General features: G+C 44.3%; 1 protein-coding gene across 2 annotated transcripts in view; it reads left to right on the forward strand.

Moving 5' to 3' along the window:
- The first annotated feature begins 367 nt into the window (after positions 1-367).
- The window catches only part of FAM171B (family with sequence similarity 171 member B), a 43,120-nt gene continuing 23,770 nt past the window's right edge, over positions 368-19,717 (forward strand). The window contains exons 1-2 of one of the 2 annotated variants that reach the window (XM_029605966.1): positions 368-898; positions 17,117-17,350. In XM_029605966.1, the coding sequence (XP_029461826.1) occupies positions 532-898; positions 17,117-17,350 (601 nt within the window). In that variant the 5' untranslated portion in view covers positions 368-531. Of the gene's footprint in view, positions 1,031-17,116; positions 17,351-19,717 lie in introns of both variants that reach the window. The other variant, XM_029605967.1, reaches the window with a different exon arrangement.

Here is a 19,717-nt window from a genome sequence, read left to right on the forward strand (position 1 = left end):
TAAAGAAAATGAATTTGGATTATTTCATGAGAATTGTTACCATAAGTTCTTGTATTGCGCTGGACTCACCTTTCCAACGTTAGTCCCACTTTAAGATGGTCCACTAGTGTAAGCTACTAGAGTAGAGATCACCTTTATCTGAGCTTGGTGTATACAGTAGGGCGCCAACGAATATTAGAAAAGAAAGAAAGAAAGAAAGAAAGCTTATGCTAGGTGATGATGACATCCATGCATTCATCCTCCTAGCTCTGAGCGCAGATGGAAGTCAGAGCTCAGCATCTCTGAGAGTGCTGCGAACGGGTGGGGAATAGAAAGCCGGGCTATGACGCCATCGCCCCGCCCCACTCCATGATTGACGTGTCTATCCCCGGCCGGGTCTCGCCGCGTTCGTCTGCAGCCCTCCATGCAACGCTGCCTGGGGGGCGAGAGCGGGCGGGAAATCATGGCGCGGTCCCGACGCTGAGCACGCACCCCCGCTGCCCCCATCTCTCCCGCACAAAATATGCCTCCCTTCTGCCATCGCCTTTTGCCATGGCGGGCACTGTCAGGCGCTTTCCCCTCTCCCTGCTCCTGTGCGCCCTGCTGCTGTTGTACGGACGGGCTGGCGCTGCCGCAGCGGGTTCGGGCAGCGCCGACCCGGACAAAGACAGCCTGAGCCTCGCCGTCCAGCCACGGGGATCGGGTGCCCGGCAGCAGCAGCAGCGTCGGAAACTCGATCCCCAGCAACAACTTCAGCAGCAGCAGCAGCAGCAGCAGCAGCAGGGACCTGATCCCCTGCTACAACAGCAGCAGCAACAAGGACCTGATTCCCAGCAGCAGCAGGGAGCCCCTCTCCAACAAGAACAGCAGCATCAGCAGCAACGCCATCAGCGGAGGCAGTTGTTCATGGCAGCCTCAGGTACTGTACCGCACACAGCAGCAGCCCAGGAGTCTTCCCTTTCAGATTGCTCTCTCCCTTCTGCTAGCCACTGCTCAGTGAGAAATAGGAGGCCATGACGCCCAGGGCAAGAGGACTCCTCTCTAAAACCAGGTTTATTTTAATTTATGGGTATTTTGGGAAGGGGGGGGGGGGGACTGAAAAGTATTTGGGAGTGGCAATGTGTTCTGCTTTCCATTCTATTTCTAGGAGGTCATGCATGATTTGTCAAATCACTTTTGTGCTGGGTAGCCCTCAGAAAGTCTTGCTTTTGTTGTTCTTTTTGCAAAACTGTTTGCCAGGATGCTGCTGGAGTTGAAAACTAGGTTACTGCATAAGACTGAGATGCTGTTTTGTGTATACGTTTGTGGATGCTGCTGAAATGGGATTCCAGAGACTTTAGGAGATTAACATGAAGCTGGATTGCATATTTATTAGGGTACACACTAATGATGTAATGATTTGCCTCCCCTCCCCCCCCCCCCCTACACACACAATTTTTCATTTCTTTTTTGCTTGGAGGGAAGGCATTTTTCAGTTTGTTTCATGTTTTTCATTTTTTGTAGCTTGATTAATTTGCCAAACTGAAAAAAACCCCCCATTAAAAAATGACCCAATAAAATTAAAAAAAAAAAAGCATCCTGTGGCCCTGGAAATCCCTTTTCCACCCAGCACAACTTAAGCCTGAGTCTGCTTGACTGGGCTCCCCCACTCCTGGTTAAAAAAACGACCAAATTTGGCCTGCAACCCCTCCTTTCCCTTTCCACCATTTAAACTTTGTGGGGTCAGAAAGCTCCCACTTACCCCCTTCCTGGAGGATCCAAAATAAAAATGGACAGGAGCAATCCCCAATTGTTCCCACTCAGGTTCCAGCCCTTTAAAAATGGCACCATCCGCCTGGACGATGGCACCGAAGCAGTCTGGAATTAAGATGACAGTGTCCCTTAAGCAGAGGACTGAAGGCAAGAGGTTCCCTCCTTCCCCTCCCCCCTGGAAAGCAGAGAGCAGCGGGATGGGTAATGCAGGTTTTGGGGCATCTTCATAATTTCGTACACAAGGCACATGCCTGTATTGCCTGTTCCTAAATCTGGCCCTGCAGTGAAGTGACATCACTTTGGTGCCTTCCATGCTGGTGCCAATATGATGACGTATGGCCATACATCAAAGTGGCACAGGCTGTGCCGGAGGAAGGCGCTGCATTGACATGAGTTGGGCACTCCTCCTCTAGGGGCAGATGACATCATTTTTTAAAGGGCTGGGACCCAGGCGGGAGCTCCTGCTCTTTGTTTATTCAGGATATATTTATCTTGTATAAAAAAGATGTATTCCCTGCTTTACACAGTTCAGGATCCAAGCAGGGGGTAAATGAGGGCCAGGGTGGGAGCTCCCTGGCAAGTTTAAATGAGGATGGGGCTTGCGCAGGCTCCGGCCGGCCCAGATTCTTTTTTTATGAAGCCTGGAGTAGGGGGTCAGAGGGGCCTGGGGAGGCCCAGCCAGGCAGGTCTGGGTTTAGGGTTTTGCTAGAGTAGGAAGGGGGTTTCCAGGGCTGATGGGAGGCCCATATTTATGCCATGAATACAAAAATATCTGAAAATTAATATTTTCAAGGGAGGCTATTTTTGGTTCATTCCAACAAATGCACACCCTTAGTAGACACCAGAGGTCCATTAGATATATGCAGCAGGAACAGATTCATTTAAATTTTTCTTTCATACTATTGTCTCAACACTTACCCTAGGGTTGCTTTCCTCAACACAAGGCGCATTATTCAAAAGATTTACCAGTAAATCTAACTGGTTAAAAATCTGGCCACTCTAATTGCCTGAATTTGTGCAGATACAACTGCAAACTGCACAAATGTAGCCAGGTAAAACTGGAGGAATTCCCAGATCATCTTTTTCAGAATTTAATTGGCCAGCATGATATTCCACGCTAAATGACTAAATTTACCCACATAAATTTTGAGCGAGTAGATTTATGTTTAAAACGATTTTTATTGTTTTTATAAACAACAGTACAATAAATAGAGAGTGGTGGGTTTCTGGACCACTCTCCAGCAACAAAGAATTATAATCAAATCGGAACATTCCCCTCCCTCTCGCTCCCCCAATCACCCCCACCCAAACCCAACCTCCCAAGAGGAAAAAATCCAGTGTCCACACATGCGGTAATAGTGTCCACTTCTAATATCACGAGAGAAACGTTCATGGACGTGTCAACTGGGCGTCACTCATTGAGAATAGAACTGCGAGAACGTTGTGGGAGGGATTGCAGATAGGAGTCCCAAATATCCAAGAAACGTTTCTTATGACGGGGAGATGATCGCATCGCAGCCGCATCAAAGAGCATCATACGATGAAAACTGTGGCGCCAGCTCCAGTAGGACGGGGGTAAGTCCTCTCTCCAATTCACTGAGCGAGTAGATTTAGCTGGATCTTCAGCTGCAGAATTAGCTGAGTATATGTGGCTGAATATCTGGCTAAAGATAACTGGGGTAAATGTATGCAGTTATTTTTACCCACTTGACGGACTTGAATATCTGCGCCATAGTAACTTAGTAGATGATGGCAGAAAAAGACTGATTGATCTATCCAGGCTGCGCCGTTATTCCTATGCACGCAGCCAAGGACATATTTATTTATTTTCTGTTTTTTGGCACTTCAGAGTGAATAACATTGAGGTACTGTAGGTATTTCTCTCTCCCCTGAGGGCTTATAATCTAAATTTGTTCTTGAGGCAACAGAGAGTAAAATAACTTGCCCAAAGAACAACAGTGGGCTTTGAACCCTCGTTTGTACTCCACTATTCTAATCACTAGGCTACCTCTCCATCTACCCATTTAGTATAATGGATATTGCTTCCTCCATTGTACACCTTCCTGGCTAGCTAGATCTCCTTTTTAGCTTACATCCAGCACCCTTCCTATTTCCAACCACAAGGTCCTGCAATAATCCAAACAGCCTCCAACACCAGCATGGCTGTTCTTTGATCATCTGCCTCTTAGGTCTCTCAGGCCCATCCAGAAGTTTCCCCTGCCACCACCAAGTCACCACAAGAAGCATGTAGCCTGCCAGACTGACTCAGCTGAGTGAGTGCCTATACATTGGGTGGATGAGCTGATATCAATGCTTCTCCTATTGGGTATCAGATGGATGTATCAGCAGCTGGGAAGCATTTTTTAGACTCTTATCAGGCTGGATTCTCGTGCAGCCTATGTAAACAATATTTATTCACTCAACTTATATACCTCAATTCTCAATTATGGCTTTGCCATTAAAATACTCATAATGATAAATACATAAACAAAAAAATACAAAAATTATTAATACATAATACAAAAAACATTTAGGGGGTTATTTTCTAAAGCTATCGCTTTAGCCTCAGCAGGGATTTCTCTGCTGAGGCTCTGAATCCAAATGTGGGTGGGAAGGACATGAGATTGCCCTGGATGGCCTAGCAGGTGTTCTGTTGAAGTTAATTGGGACAAAATGATGGGGGTAAAAGCTGGATATGAAGGGCTGTTTTTATATATTTGTAAGTCTTGGTATTTTATTTTTTTAAGTTTTATGATATGGTTTTGTTATGTAATTATTGTAATATTATGTGCTACTTTTGTACTTCATTTTGGGCAATAATCTTTTATCTGTAAAGCAATTAATAAATGATGATACATAAAATAAATTAATAATTGACAACTGCTTGGGGGAAAGGTAGCTCCGAGCTGCTGGCACTTGGAGGAGGTGTGGGGAGGCATCTAATGTAAAGCACGTATCCCTTATGATGTAAGTTGGCCGATTTAGATAGTCTAAGGCAGTCCAGGGATGTTATATTAACTATTTGCAAATTTGTTCATGAATCTACATGACTTTTTCCCAACCTCTTCTGGTCCAAGGCAAAAAGATGAATACAAATTTTCCATGATACACTTTTTCAACTGATAAAAATGTAAAACATATTTTACTTCTAATAAGAACTCTGAGTTTATACTGATATGCAGATTTGGTGCTCTTTTGCCGCTGTTCTCAGGCTTAGAAAACTTGGGGCTTCATTTACTGAACCTTTATCCCTCCCTGTTCCGTCTTTTAGCCGACCCTAAGGAATTCAAAAAGACACTAAAAACGCACCTTTTCAAATGTGCTTTCCCAGAATAACATTTTTTCTGACTTATTCTCTGTTTGACGCTCCATTATCTCCTCTCTAGATTCTCCACTTCTTTTTCATCTTACTTTCATTTTCCCCTCCTCTTCTTCCCTATTACAAGTTTATTTTATATTTTCTTTTTTGCTTATTTTAACTTTGTTCCTTTTATATTATGTTATTATTATGTTTGTTTTTATTCTTTTTAACTTTATGTATGTTTTTACTGTAAACAGCCCCGAACTTTGGAGGGTGCGGTATATAAGCATTTTAAATAAATACAAATAAATAAATAAATAAATACATAAATAGCCACAGAATGGGAGAAAAGCCTTCGTAAATACCCGTAATGGAGAAGGTTTTCATGGGTAATGATTCAGATGGACTGAATCAAATCACGGTGAACCTAGAAGATGTGGTAGGCCTGATTGACAAACTGAAGAGTAGTAAATCATCCGGACTGGATGGTATACACCCCAGAGTTCTGAAGGAACTAAAAAATGAAATTTCAGACCTATTAGTAAAAATTTGTAACTTATCATTAAAATCATCCATTGTACCTGAAGACTGGAGGATAGCAAATGTAACCCCAATATTTAAAAAGGGCTCCAGGGGCGATCCGGGAAACTACAGACCGGTTAGCCTGACTTCAGTGCCAGGAAAAATAGTGGAAAGTGTTCTAAACATCAAAATCACAAAACATATAGAAAGACATGGTTTAATGGAACAAAATCAGCATGGCTTTACCCAAGGCAAGTCTTGCCTCACAAATCTGCTTCACTTTTTTGGAAGGAGTTAATAAACATGTGGATAGAGGTGAACCAGTAGATATAGTATACTTGGATTTTCAGAAGGCATTTGACAAAGTTCCTCATGAGAGGCTTCTAGGAAAAGTAAAAAGTCATGGGATAGGTGGCGAAGTCCTTTCATGGATTGCAAACTCGCTAAAAGACAGGAAACAGAGAGTAGGATTAAATGGACAATTTTCTCAGTGGAAGGGAGTGGACAGTGGAATGCCTCAGGGATCTGTATTGGGACCCTTACTTTTCAATATATTTATAAATATTCTGGAAAGAAATACGACGAGTGAGGTAATCAAATTTGCAAATGATACAAAATTGTTCAGAGTAGTTAAATCACAAGCAGATTGTGATAAATTGCAGGAAGACCTTGTGAGACTGGAAAATTGGGCATCCACCCCTAAATCTAATAAATTGGTATCAGAGATTTTAAGATGTGTCTGGAGTTAATTTCCATGCCAAAATATATAGGGGTGGATTTTCAAAGGGTTACGCGCGTATATTACGCGCATAATCCCGAAAATCTGCTCCTGCATGCACCGAGTTTATTTTGCCGGGAGGCCCTACCAGAGTGTGGAGAAAATACATGTTCACTCTGCAGCTGCTCTCTCTCTAACTGAACCCCCGCCCCGAGTGTTAAAATGGCCGGGCTAAATAGCACTGAGTCACCCAATCGAAAGCCTCCTGGAGGGAGGGCCTGAAGGGATGGATGGCTCCTACTAATTATATGTTCTAAGCATATTAGTCACACATCTGGAAAATCTGCCATTGCTACTGGTCAGTTTGCTGAGGAAAGAAATTCTGCTGGATAATTTTCCCCACATAAACAATGAACTTGCAGGGTTATTCGGTGCAATAAATTGAACACGGATTGCAATAGAATACCTATGCAAAGCACTAAAATAGCGCGCAGTGCGGTAACCCTAAAGTTATCCTAGCCAGGCCCCTTTTTCCTTATCGCGGGCATTATTCATGTGAAATTTATAGCATTTTGATGAATCTAGGCCTTGGTTTGATACTGGTGCTTTGTAAGGATTCTTGTGGCAGGATAAACTGGGATCCTAAGTCCTTATTTTATCTTTGAATACATTTTAGTTTTAACAGTTCTGTAGAGCAAGAGCGCGTGGTCAGATTAAATCAGAAAGAAATTTGACGATTGGGACTTTGCTGTCCGTCCTGATCTTAACAGGTTTGGTCATCCCAAGGACTGAAACCGCTGTTTTCCCAGATAAGAGCTGTGTGGGGTGCTTCTGAAGTGAAGTGAGAAGTCGTATAATCCCCAGACAGAGAGCCATATCTATGGCATTTGTTGTTAGTTTGAATGATGACCCGAGTAGCTGACTGTCTGAAGCTGTCATAATGGATATTTTTTTGATATCCACTTATGAAGTCCTTGGTTTTAATTGCCTAGAAAGATTGCTTTGTTTAGATGCATCCCTAGCCTGGCGAATAATAGCATCTCCAGATACCACAGAGAAGAATAAAGCCTAAATTTGAGTAAACGCTTAGAAAAGAACATTCTGATCACATTCATGCTTCTGCAGCTCTCAGCGTCTGTGAGTAACCAGTCAGAGCCCAAGCCTCATCATTTTTCTGTGTCCTCGGTTCTCAGTTTTTCAAAATCCATCCTATTCAGAGTAAATTGAACCATTAAACGCATGAACTATCATTTTGTTAGGCCTTCTCTGAAAAAAAAAAGAGAGGTTGATTACAAATGATCTTTAAGGAAGTCTGTTTCACTATAGAGTGATAAAATAAGTCTCATTAATACACAGAGTCAGTAAGTGCACAGATGTGATAACTCAAGCCAGAGTCTGATAAGTCTGTTGGTCCATACAACTGCATTTTATTGTACTTTCTATTTGCATAAGAAATGGCATGCCGCTGCAATAAACAGTAAAATATTATACTTAGAATATTGCTCTATGCAATTTCTTTTCTTTATATAGTTGCAGGTCTATTTTACAGTGCTTGCTTTGACTTCTTTTAATCCATGCTTATCAAATATCATTTTTCTTTTTTTTTTTGTGACCTATTTTATTTCCCAAACTGATGTGTAAATATACCACAGAGAAGAGCAAAGAACGTCTATTGATCTAGTGTTAATTTTATGTTCCTTCTGAAATCAGGTTTTCGTGCCAAGCTTGTTTACTAAGGGCCGGATTTTAAAAACTTATGCGAGTAAAAAACCTGGGATTTACGCGAGTGGCCGGGCCTTATGCACGCTGGGCCAATTTTCAAAGGGCCCGGCCACGCGCTTAAACCCCCGGGACGCATGTAAGTCCCGGGGCTAGCCAAAGGAGCGGTCCGGGGGGTGGGGCGTGGCTAGAGGTGCCCGGCACAGCGGCCATTTGCTGCTGCGCCAGCAGGGTGCTGGCGCCCACAACTTGCTCCTGCTTAGAAGCGGGAGCAAAACATAAGATAACAAATTTGGGGGTATTTAGGATAGGGGAAGGGCAGGGTAGGGGAAGGGGAAGAAAGGTTAGGCTAGGGGGTTGGAACAGACTGGGAGTGAACTGGGGAAGGCCCCGATGTGTCGCCACGTGTAATTGCAATAGTCTACCCCCCTTGTGCGTGCTGACCCGAAATTTTATAACATGCGCGCGGGACGGGGTGGGGCCGGAGCCTCCAGGCACAGCAGCCATTTGCCGCTGTGCCTGGGATCGCTGTGCCTGGGATCGCGGGCTGGCCGTTGGCCGGCGCGCACAACCTATGCCTGCCCGGAGGCAGGCGCAACTTATGAGTTAAAGGTAAGGGGGGGTTTAGGTAGGGCTGTGGGGCGGGTTAGGGAGGGGAAGGTGAGGGGGCGGAAGGAAAGTTCCCTCCGAGGCCGCTCCGATTTCGGAGCGGCCTCAGAGGGAACGGAGGAAGGCTGTGTGGCTCGGTGCGCACAAGTTGCACAATTGTGTAACCCCTTGCGCGCGCCGACCCTGGATTTTATAACATGCGCGCGCATGTTATAAAATCGGGCATAGATTTGTGCGCGCTGGGTTGCACGTGCAAATCTACGCCCACGCACAATTCTTAAAATCCGGTCCATAGGATGGGAGGTTCATTGGTGTGATATTTTGTAAGGATTAGTTTATTCTGTAGGTAATCAAGATTGTTAGGATTATGACAAATAGCCATTACATTTTCATACTTCAGAAAAGTCATGTAGTTGCTATGTCAGTCCACTTAAATACATAAAAATAAGGGTCAACAAATAAATTATAAGGGATGCCCTCTTATTGTACTAACTTTTGAGAACTATGCTCACTTCATAAAGTTGCGAGATCCAAGGCAACATGGTTTTACCAGAAGGAAATTGATCTTGGATTTCAGTAAATCTTTTGACCCTAGCCTGTATAGGAAGCTCATAAATAAAATGAGCACCCTATGGATGGACCCCAAGTAGTTCATTGGATAAGAAACTGGGTGAGCAATAGGAAACAGAGGGTAATGGTAAATAGAGTTCACCCCAAGGAAAGAGAGATGATCAGTAGGGTGTCCTGGAGCCAGTTCTGTTCAATATCTTCCAGCCTGATATTGCAGAGAGGTTAGCAGGAAAGGTATATCTTTTTGCTGGCACTGCTAAGATCTGCAACAGAGAGGGCACTCCTGATGGAACAGACAGAATAGGAAACGGTCTTAGAAATCTTGAGGAGCGGTTGAGTGCTTGGCAACTCAGATTCAATGCAAAAAAAAGTGCAGGGTCATGCATTTGGGGTGCAAAAATGAAAGGGAACAGTATGGGATGGGATGGGATGGGGGATTGAGTTACTGATGTGCTCCAAGGAGGAGTGACACCTTAGGGTGATCATACCTGATGTCAAGGCACCAAAACATTGCGACAAGGCAGTGGCCAGATCCGGGGGAGTGCTAGGGTGCCTAATGAAAGGTATAACCAGTGGGGAATAAAAGGAAGTGATAAGGCCTCTGTGCAAGTCATTGGTGAGTCCTCATCTGGAGTATTGTATCCAAATCTGGAGGCTTGACCTCTGAAAGACCGGAGGCAATCCAGAGAATGGGCACCAAAATGGTGCAATCTTCAAAAAGGGATTGGGACATTCATATATCTGAAGGGTATAAATAGTCACAAGAAGCAAACATTTTTCAGTGGGAAGGAATTTTCTTGAACAGGAGAGTAAGATATAAAACTCAAAGAAGATAAATTCAGGAGTAACACTAAATACTCTTTCTTCATCGAAAAGGTGGTGAATATCTGGAAAAGTGTTCCAGGGGAAGTGAAGGAGGCCTAAAAGAGCAGCAGAATTCAAGAAAGCTCGGGATAAGTACAAGGGATCCTTAATTATGATCAATGTTTTTGGTTTTTTATAGAAAGAAAGGTGCCAGTACTCAGATGCAGCGCCATCCCTGAAGTGGGGAGTGGACTGGGAAAAGTCAGGGCAACTATCCAGTGCCGCCGCCCCCCCCCCCCCCCCCCCAAAGGGTAGGCCAATCCTCTGCATCTGTCTTCAGGGTTCAGTCACAGCCCGATCCTTCCCCCTTCCCATCCTCACCGCCTGCAGGTAGCAGGCGTACGAGAGCAGGACCTCCTCTGCCCCCATCATGGCATGGGATAAGGAGGCTGAAAAAGGGAGAGGCACCACTGGGGCTTTTCTGAGATTTAGATTCAGGACACTTTATCATGACACAATTTGTACATTTGTTGCCAAAGTAATACATAAAGGGGCAGATTTTTAAAAAGTACGCTGGATTTTAAAAGATACGCATGTAGCCGCACATATCTTTTAAAATCTGGGGTCGGTGCGTGCAAGGCTGCGCAAAATCGGCAGCCTGCGCGCGCCGAGCCGCGCAGCCTGCCTCTGTTCCCTGCCTCTGTTCCCTCCAGCCTGCCTCTATCTGGAGGCCACGTCCATGCCCTCGGAACGCCCCTGGGCCGGAACCACACCTGCGGCTCTGCCCTAGAACGCCCCCGATGATGCGCCAGCCGCAACACACCCCCCAGGAAAGCCCCGGGACTTACGCGCGTCCCGGGGCTTGCGCGCAACGCCGAGCCTATGCAACATAGGCTCAGCGCGCGCAGGGGGTGGAAGGGGCAGCTTTTCGGGGGTTACGCGCGTACCCCTTTGAAAATCTGCCCCAAAGTGGTTAAAAGGACAAAAAGAGCTAATAACAGTAATTTAAAATTATAGGATACAGGATAGTTAATGTTATGGATAATTACTAGGTAGATGCTTTTCTGTATTCTCCCTTGTTACTCCATTGGCCAGTGCTCTGCAGAAAACAGAGAGGAGCAGAGCAGAGCTACTCTGCTCCTATTGCAGCTCCTCCCCTCCTGTCATTTCCCAAGGGCTGATGCAGTGGGGAGGGGAGTGCTGAAAGAAAAAAATAGAGGCCCTGGTTGTGAAGAACATAAGAACATAAGATTTGCCATACTGGGTCAGACCAAGGGTCCATCAAGCCCAGCATCCTGTTTCCAACAGTGGCCAATCCAGGTGACAAGTACCTGGGAAGCACCCAAACATTAGACATCACAAGCTATTATTGCTTATTAATTACCATACTAGCAACCAAGGAAAACCCTGAGTCCAGCAATTCGTGTCCAGGTAGTCAGTATCAAAGGATTTACACCAACTTCAGGTAATCCAGAACACCGTGGCATGACCATTAGAGGGCTGCCAGTGATAGGATCACCTCACACCCATCCTACAAAAAGTACGCTAGTTTCAGTTTCTCTACAGGACTAAAATGTAAGGCCCTGATTCTAATCTTCAAGGCTCCCTAAAAGACAATATGCCCCTGTTTGTCTTTTAAGAATCACCCAAGGAGCCTTCTTAATTTTACCATCATGGAAAGAATAAAAAAAGGTTTGATACCCAGTAGTGGGCCTTCTCAGGAGCAGCACCCACCGTCTGGTATGCCTTCCCAGGAAGGCCTCACGTATCTGAGCACCACTTCCAATTCAGGAAGCAGGGGGGAAAGCCTGGCTATTCTGCCTGGCCTTTAATGGGTGCTGCCCGTTATAAACTACATTAGAGTAATTCAGCCATGAGGTTATCCCGCATGGAGCACTGTGACCAAACTCGCTTTCTCAATGATGGAGTTTCCATGGTTGTCATAGACGGAAGCAACAGCTTTTAAATGTTGATTGGATTTGGAGAAGCACAGTTAATGCCGAGTTCAGCAGGATCCTGAGGCTCCTGACCTGTAATTTTGGAGGGTGTTCTCAATTTCCAGAGGGGATTTTAAAGTTGGAAACCTGCCCACTCGCATGTGGAACCCACAGACTCCATTTTACTTGGGTTCATATGAAGTTTGTTTGTTGCTTTTTGCTCATTCTTGAATAGCTATGAGATATGCAGTTACCTTTGACATAGCTGTTGGTGGGGTTGGGTCCATAGGTAGGAGAAGCTGTACATCATTGGTGTAAATGTAGACTTTTAAGTTAAAAACTGAATCAGCTGAGCTAGTGACTGGAGGAAGATATTGAACAGAACAGGCAATGGTACAGATTCCTATGAGACCTGAGACCCCAGAGGTTAAGAGTCAAAATGAGGATGGATATCCCCGAACTGTACAGCCTTTTGCGTGCAATCATATTTTGTTTCTGTGTACAGGAAAACGTATTTTGCTTAAAACTCTGTTCATTTTCCTCTTCTTCTTCTTTTTTTTTTTTTTTAATAGTTGTGGGACTAGGCTATGGTGCTTCCATGACTTGCTTTCAGTCCCATGATTACAAAGTATTCTTTTTGCTTTCCAGTCTACAATCCCTGGTAATCAGATTTCGCATAGGTGATATTCAGATACATCACAGAAGAAAACAGAATAGATAAGGGGGCCTAACATTAATTGTTGTGGTGGTACTTACAGCCTGTGAGAGGGTATGCAGTTGATGTACTTTTCAGGTTTCAAACACAAGATTCACAAGTCAGGAATAGCATTCATAATCTTGGTTTCCTTACCAGAAGGAATATACTACCGTAATTAGCATGGGGAGATTTATTGAAGAGAGGTTTGGGTTTTGCTCCCCTGTCTAAGAGTTGCAGGTGGTTTACTCTAGCTGTTTATCACCACTAGGCATCATCTTAGGATCGTCAAATTTTAGTTGGATTTCCTAGAGGTAGGAGCTCTGTGCCTTTTGTCTGTTTCTTTTTGTAACTTAATGAAGAGAGAAGCTAGTTGTTTTTTTTCTCTTTAAAGCCAGCCAGACAGATCGACTCATTTGAAGCTGGGTTTTTTCTTTTTGATCCAAGTTTTGAGATTTTCCCTGTGAGAGCCTTGATACCGCTTCACAGAGAATTGGGGTATCCCTGCGCAAGATTAGATCAAGGGGTAGGGAAGGCTCTGGCAGTGTTCTATTATTTCTCCAGGGTATAGACCCGTCAGTGACCCCATGCAGAGGAGTTTCGACCTTCAGTTGTTTTCCTATCAGTTACTTTCTCCTCAAATTGGGGAATGGAAGTTTTTTCCACCCCTCCTGTCTCAGGTTCATTTCCCCTATTTTTGGAATGAAAGATTATTACTTGTTCCACCTGGAAGTGAGTGCCTTTGGTGTCAGGGAATCAGTTTCCATTCTTTTGGGAAGAGGTATCTTTCACCTGGGAAGAGCCTGAGGAATGCAGGTTACATCTGAGAAGTGGAGTCCTGTCCCTTGCTACAGGGAAGGAGCCGGAGATTTTTGAGAACTGTGTTTACTACTGACTCAAGTGAGCTACAATGGAGAGGATAGTGCCCACTGGTACTGTATTTAGGTGGTCTAAAATATTTAAGAAGATTTCAGGAAAGGAATGAGAGTTGGGACCTTCTTTCTGATCAGTTATTGGGACTTTATTTTAACCATTCTACAGTGGGGAGAAGATGTGAAAAATGTGGAGTGGAAGAGGGTGGAACTGTCTTCCATGTGAGTAACAGGCAAGAGATAAAGAGGGTAAAGGGCTTTGTATAGTGCTTAGTACAAAAGGGCCTTGAGGCTAAGCCTCCCCATCCCCCCCCCCCCCCCCCCCCCCCCCCCCCCACACACACACACACACAAGGAGCCCTGGAACTCAGGTGGGAAATTCTCTGCGAGGAGTAACTGAGAGCAGATAGGGTTCATCTTTCTTCTGTTGTGCTGATGTGATGGGAACTGTAAGCATCACAACATTTCCTATGTTCCCTTGGGTGCAGTCTGATGGCTCCATCCCACCCAGATTTTATATATAACTTTAATAAGGCCTTCCTTAATCTAAGTGACAAGGTCATATGTTATCATCTTTACCTTTAATAAGTTGATACCTGAAGATCTAGGCTTAGGAGCCAGAGTGGTCAGCAAAATGAGTTTCTTGTATTGTGACTTTGTCCACATTCCTGTCAGAAAGTTCATTGCCTTGGCTGCTTATGTGGTCGAATATAACATTCTCCTCCCCTCCCCTCTATAATTTGTTTTGAGTACTGTGTGGATTAATACAAATGCATTCGAAGGAATGTAGATGTTTCAGAACATCAAGACCTGTCTAATCTACCTCATGAGGGATTGTACTCTCGTAAAACATTTTAATAGCACAAGAGCCTATTGCTACAGGCTTTACTGTAAAGCAGTGGGGTACCTAATGTATTTAGCACTAGGGGCAGATACTTCCTTTGGTACCCCTCCCCCATTATATAATTTTAAAATTTCCTAAATATCAATAAAATATTTCAAAACAGCAGACACATCACATAATATCCAATAATTAAAACTAATAAGGATTTTAAAAATCTCCCACTTTCCATACCTGGGAACTATAGATTTCTAGTCATCCTGTCGTGGATTAGAGGAGAGTGCACAATCTTTAACCCCTCTCACACACATATACACAGGCACACATGCGCAGGCACAGGCACACTCTCTCACAGAAACCCACACAGGCACTCATGCACATTACATAATATACAGCATCGAATTGGAACCCTAGTGACAAAAAAATGGGCCCGGACTAAATGTCTGTGGGTCCAATACAAAATGAGATTGCTGGGCAGACTGTATGGGCCTTTTGGTCTATTTGTGCAATCAATTTCTAATGTTTCTAGGTTACTGTGCTTCTGTTCCCATTTCCAGGGCCTGATTCGTCAAGGCATTTTCCCATAGACACAGAATGGGAGAAATGTCTTAGTGAATCAGGCACCCAGTTTGGTTCGCATTGGGGTAGATTTTAAAAGGTGCACGCATGTCCATGTGCACACGCTTCCCGGCACGCACACGTGCATGTGCTGATTTTATAACGTGTGCGCCAGTGCGCGCATGTTTTAAAATCCGTGGGCCATGTGCACACGCGCGCCAGATTTTATAATCCGCGAGCGCATCTATGGGCGGCACACAAAGGGGGGGGCCTAATTTTATAAAAGTACACGCAGCAATGATATCGAGCCTCTCCCAGTTCCCTCCCAGTCCGCTCCAATTAAGGAGCGGACTGGGAGGGAACTTTCCAACCCACCTAACTGACCTTCCTTCCTCTTCCCCTCTCCTCTCTTCTCTTCCCTGCCCCCTATCCCTATCCTAGCTAGCCCCCAATTTTTTATTTAACCTTTTTCTCCCTTCAGGAGCAGTAGCAACTTGCACGCGCTGGCAGGCTGCTGGCGGGCGCTTCCCCGGCACAGTGACAAATGGCCGCTGTACTGGCCGCCTCCAATCTCATCCCTCCCCGCCCCTTTTCTCTGGGCCCAGCACTTGTTACGCGCATGGCTGGGCCTCTTTGAAAATGCACAGCACGCGCAAGGACCGGCCACGCGCGTAACCCCTGTTTTTTACGCACGTGGCCGATTTGTGCATTTTCTAATTGTTTTTTTTATACCCATAGCTAAATAAAATAAATATATAAAACACAGAAGGTCAAAATGTCCACTTTTAATCAGTGGATTTGTGTCTTTTTATTTGATGTGGTCTGATCTGTGACTCGTGAGATACAGTAGTGCATAACCAAAGAAATTCATTGAATATGGTAGATTTTTTGCAGGTTGGCGTTCTTTGTCCTGAGCCAGGACTTATAGAGTAGGGTATCTTATATCCAAAGTCCCTTTATTCAAAAACTTCCATTATCTGTAAAAATCAGAGGCTTCGACATATGTTCTGGTATCTGGAAAAGTTCTCATTACAAAACTGTGTATGAAATGTCAGTAAAATAGCTCTTGATGCCTTAGCTCCAAGACACTGTGACCGATCACTCTGTATTCTGGCAGCTCCCTCTTTTCAAGAGGTTTCTTTGGCTCTGCACTTGTGAGTGAACTCTTGCTTGAAAATAGTGTTTTATTGTCATCAGATTTATGTGTATGCATATGGAAACAGCATCTTTACCAGGGAAATACACTGTTTGGACATCATCCAGTATACATTTTTAACTTGTTTTCTAATATGTTATCCTGTTTATAGCATTAAGTTACCTTGTTCTTTAGGTGGATAAAACTCTGGTGCACCTCATTGCCTTTGAAATGCATGGCTAATAATGTTTTATGGACTCTTCCTCCAGGAACATATCTAAACCTCTTTTAATCCCTGTGCTCTGCTGGTCACCTTCACCGTATCCTCTGGCAATAGATTGAACAGCTTGATTGCACATTGAGTGAAAAAGTACTTTCTACAATTTGCTTTAAATCTGCTGGTTGTCGGTTTCGTAGAGTGTCCCCTTATTGTAGTATTATTTGAAAGAGTAGATAATTGCCCTTTATTTACCCATGCCAGCACACTCATGATTTATAAATCTCTATCATGTGTTTCTTTTCCAAGCTGAATAGCCCTAAAGGGAGCCCTGTTGCATTCTCTTTATCACTTCTGTTTCCCTTCCTTGTACCTTCTATAGTTCTCTTTTTGAGATGTGGCATTTCTCCACATTAAATTTCACATGTCCTTTTCCTACCCAGTTCGTTAATTTGGCAAGGTCCTATCTGGTGCTTGTGTTTTGAAACTAGCGCTCTGGGTGGAAATTGCTCCTCCTTTGAAATCAGACAGAGAGCTGCTCTCAAAACATAAGCCCCCAAAGTCAGTGAATACTTACTCTAGAGTTTCTACAAAGGCGTTAAAGCCACAAATAAAAAGGAAAATACTGTAGTTCATTTCGATTTCAAAAAGAATATTTACTTCCAAAGACTGAAGAGTAGGAATATCAGAGACCAGCAGGGAGCACATGACCCTGAAAGAGCTCACCAATAAAAACAAAAGGTAAAACTTAATTTACAGGGGAATTTTTGACTTAGCACTGTACAGTATTGCTGAGCAGTCACATTTCCACAGTTCCAAATGGGAAGTATTTGGAGAGATGCGTTGAAATGCCGTTTTTGCCCATTCTCCCATGTTCTTGTTTTGTAGTATCCATGTTTACACTGAAAGTTCAAGTAAATGACATCATCAGCCATCAATACCTGCGCCAGGCGGTCGTAGAGGTGTTTGTGAACTACACCAAGACAAACTCGACAGTCACAGGAAACAATGGAGCAGTGCTAATCAAAGTTCCCTACAAGCTGGGCCTGAGTTTGACAATTGTATCCTACAAAGAAGGCTACATGTTGACACCGCTGCCTTGGAAGACAGGAAAAATGCCAAGTAAGTACAGCCTTAAAAATCTCATTATTTCATAACTCAACTTTGGGTTTTGATAATCCCTTAACAGTTGTCCATTTCAAGGGTACCCATGATTGCATACAAGTCAAAGACCAGGGCTAATTGTGTGCCAATATATTTAGATATGAATTTTGTTTCTACAGGATAAGCTGAATTGGCTTAAAGCAGGAATTCTTCCTGTGGTGCATGCATGCTCACAAAATGAAGAAAAGCCACTACACTCAGCCACTCTCTTTTCAGCACAGATCATGCCAATATTGGAAATGCCGCACTTTTCCTGTGTAAGCAAATTCAGTGGGGCTGCTGCTCTGTTCCTTATTGTGAGCCACACAAAGGTGTCCAAAAAGCTATTAGCCGAACAAGAGGGTTTTATGATTTGCCATGCTGATATAGGGCCTGATTTACTAAGGCTTTTCTTCCATTCTGTGTCTATGGGAAAAATGCTTAGTAAATGAGGCCCATAGCATCCTATTATCATGACGTGTATGTTATTGCCTGGTAGCTTCCATCACTAAATTTCTCTATATGTTCTTTTTAATACTTTGTTTATTGAGCTTTCAAAGTACAAAAACAACCATCAAATTTTAACTCCTGGAAAAAAGTGAATGGGCCTAGTGGTCTTTACCTGCCATGAGAGCTAACTCTCTGTTGGGCCGATACAGTAAAAATCGCGGGAGAGTGGGCGAGCGCCCGCTCTCCCGGCGCGCGCACAGGCCACTCTCCTGTGCACGCAATTCAATAAGTTAATTTATTTAAATTAGGGCCCGCGGTAAAAAGAGGCACTAGGGACACTTAACGCGTCCCTAGCGCCTCTTTTTTGGCAGGAGCCGCGGCTGTCAGCGAGTTTGACAGCCGATGCTCAATTTTGCCAGCGTCGGTTCTCAAACCCGCTGACAGCCACGGGTTCGGAAACCGGACGCCGGCACAATTGAGCGTCCGGTTTTCAACCCGCGAGCAGCGGGCCCATTTAAAAATTTTTTTTTATTATTATTTTAACTTTTTTTTAACTTTTGGGACCTCCGACTTAATATTGCCATGATGTTTTTACTGCTTTTCTGTGCACTTCCCTGGTGCTGGCAGAAATTAACGCCTACCCTTTGGGTAGGCGCTAATTTCTTAAAGTAAAATGTGCAGCTTGGCTGCACATTTTACTTACTGTATCGCGCGGGAATGACTAATAGGGCCATCAACATGCATTTGCATGTTGCGGGCGCTATTTGTCTCGCGGGGGGGGGGGTTGGACGCACATTTTCGACGCTATTACCCCTTACTGAATAAAGGGTAAAGCTAGCACGTCAAACGTGCGTCCAAATGCCGGTTAACAGTACGCTCCACTGGAGCGCACTGTACTGTATCGGCCTGTGTGCTAGCAGTGTAGTTTGATGGTTAGAGCACAGACAAATTAATCCAGAGTCATCTGTCCACTAAGGATGTGCATGGCAAAAATTTTCATTTTGTTTTTAGGGGTGTTTTTATTTCTTTAAATAATTTGTTTCAAAATTTAAATATTGCTTTTAGTGTGCAATATTTCAAATTAGTGCACACTATTAGAATGCACTAAAAATGCATGACATTTTGTGGGGCTTTTTGTGGTTTTGTTTGAGAAAAACGACATGAAATGATATAGACAATGTTGTTTCAAATGAAAACAAAGCATGCTGTCCAGCTATGTTCCCCTGTTAAATATTACTTTGGGCCAAACCTGACCGTGCTTAAAATTTAAGTTGTAAGTTGTTGGAAAAAGGGACATTATACCTGTGTGAATAATCTTGTAAAGTGGTATGTACACTGATGGTGCTAAAGGATTAACAAATATTATAGTGATACTTTTAATAACTTAGGGGCAGATTTTCAAAGAGTTACACGCGTAACATACGCGTGTAACCCCCGAAAAGCTGCCCCTGCGCGCCTATCTTGCATAGGCTCAGCGGCACGCGCAAGCCCCGGGTCGCGGGTATGTTCTGGGGCTTCGAAAAAAAGGTGTTTCAGGGGCGGGGCCGTGGGCGGGGCGCCAGCCCAGGGGCGTTCCGGGGGCAGGACCAAGGCCTCCGGAACAGCCGCTGTGCCGGGGGATGGCGCGCTGGCAGCCAGCCGGCGCGCGCAACTTTCCCGATAAAGGTAAGGAGGGTGTTTTAGATAGGGCTGGGGGGTGGAAGTTGGAAGGAAAGATTTCGGAGTGGCCTCGGAGGGAATGGAGGAAGGCTGCGCGGCTTGGCGCATGCAAGTTGCACAATTGTGCACCCCCATTGCGCGCGCCGACACTGGATTTTATAACGTGCATACTGCAGCGCGCGCATATTATAAAATCAGGCGTAGATTTGTTCGTGCCGGGTTGCGTAAACAAATCTA

The sequence above is a fragment of the Rhinatrema bivittatum genome, chromosome 6 (genome assembly GCF_901001135.1).
Source record: "Rhinatrema bivittatum chromosome 6, aRhiBiv1.1, whole genome shotgun sequence".
Classification (NCBI taxonomy): domain Eukaryota; kingdom Metazoa; phylum Chordata; class Amphibia; order Gymnophiona; family Rhinatrematidae; genus Rhinatrema; species Rhinatrema bivittatum.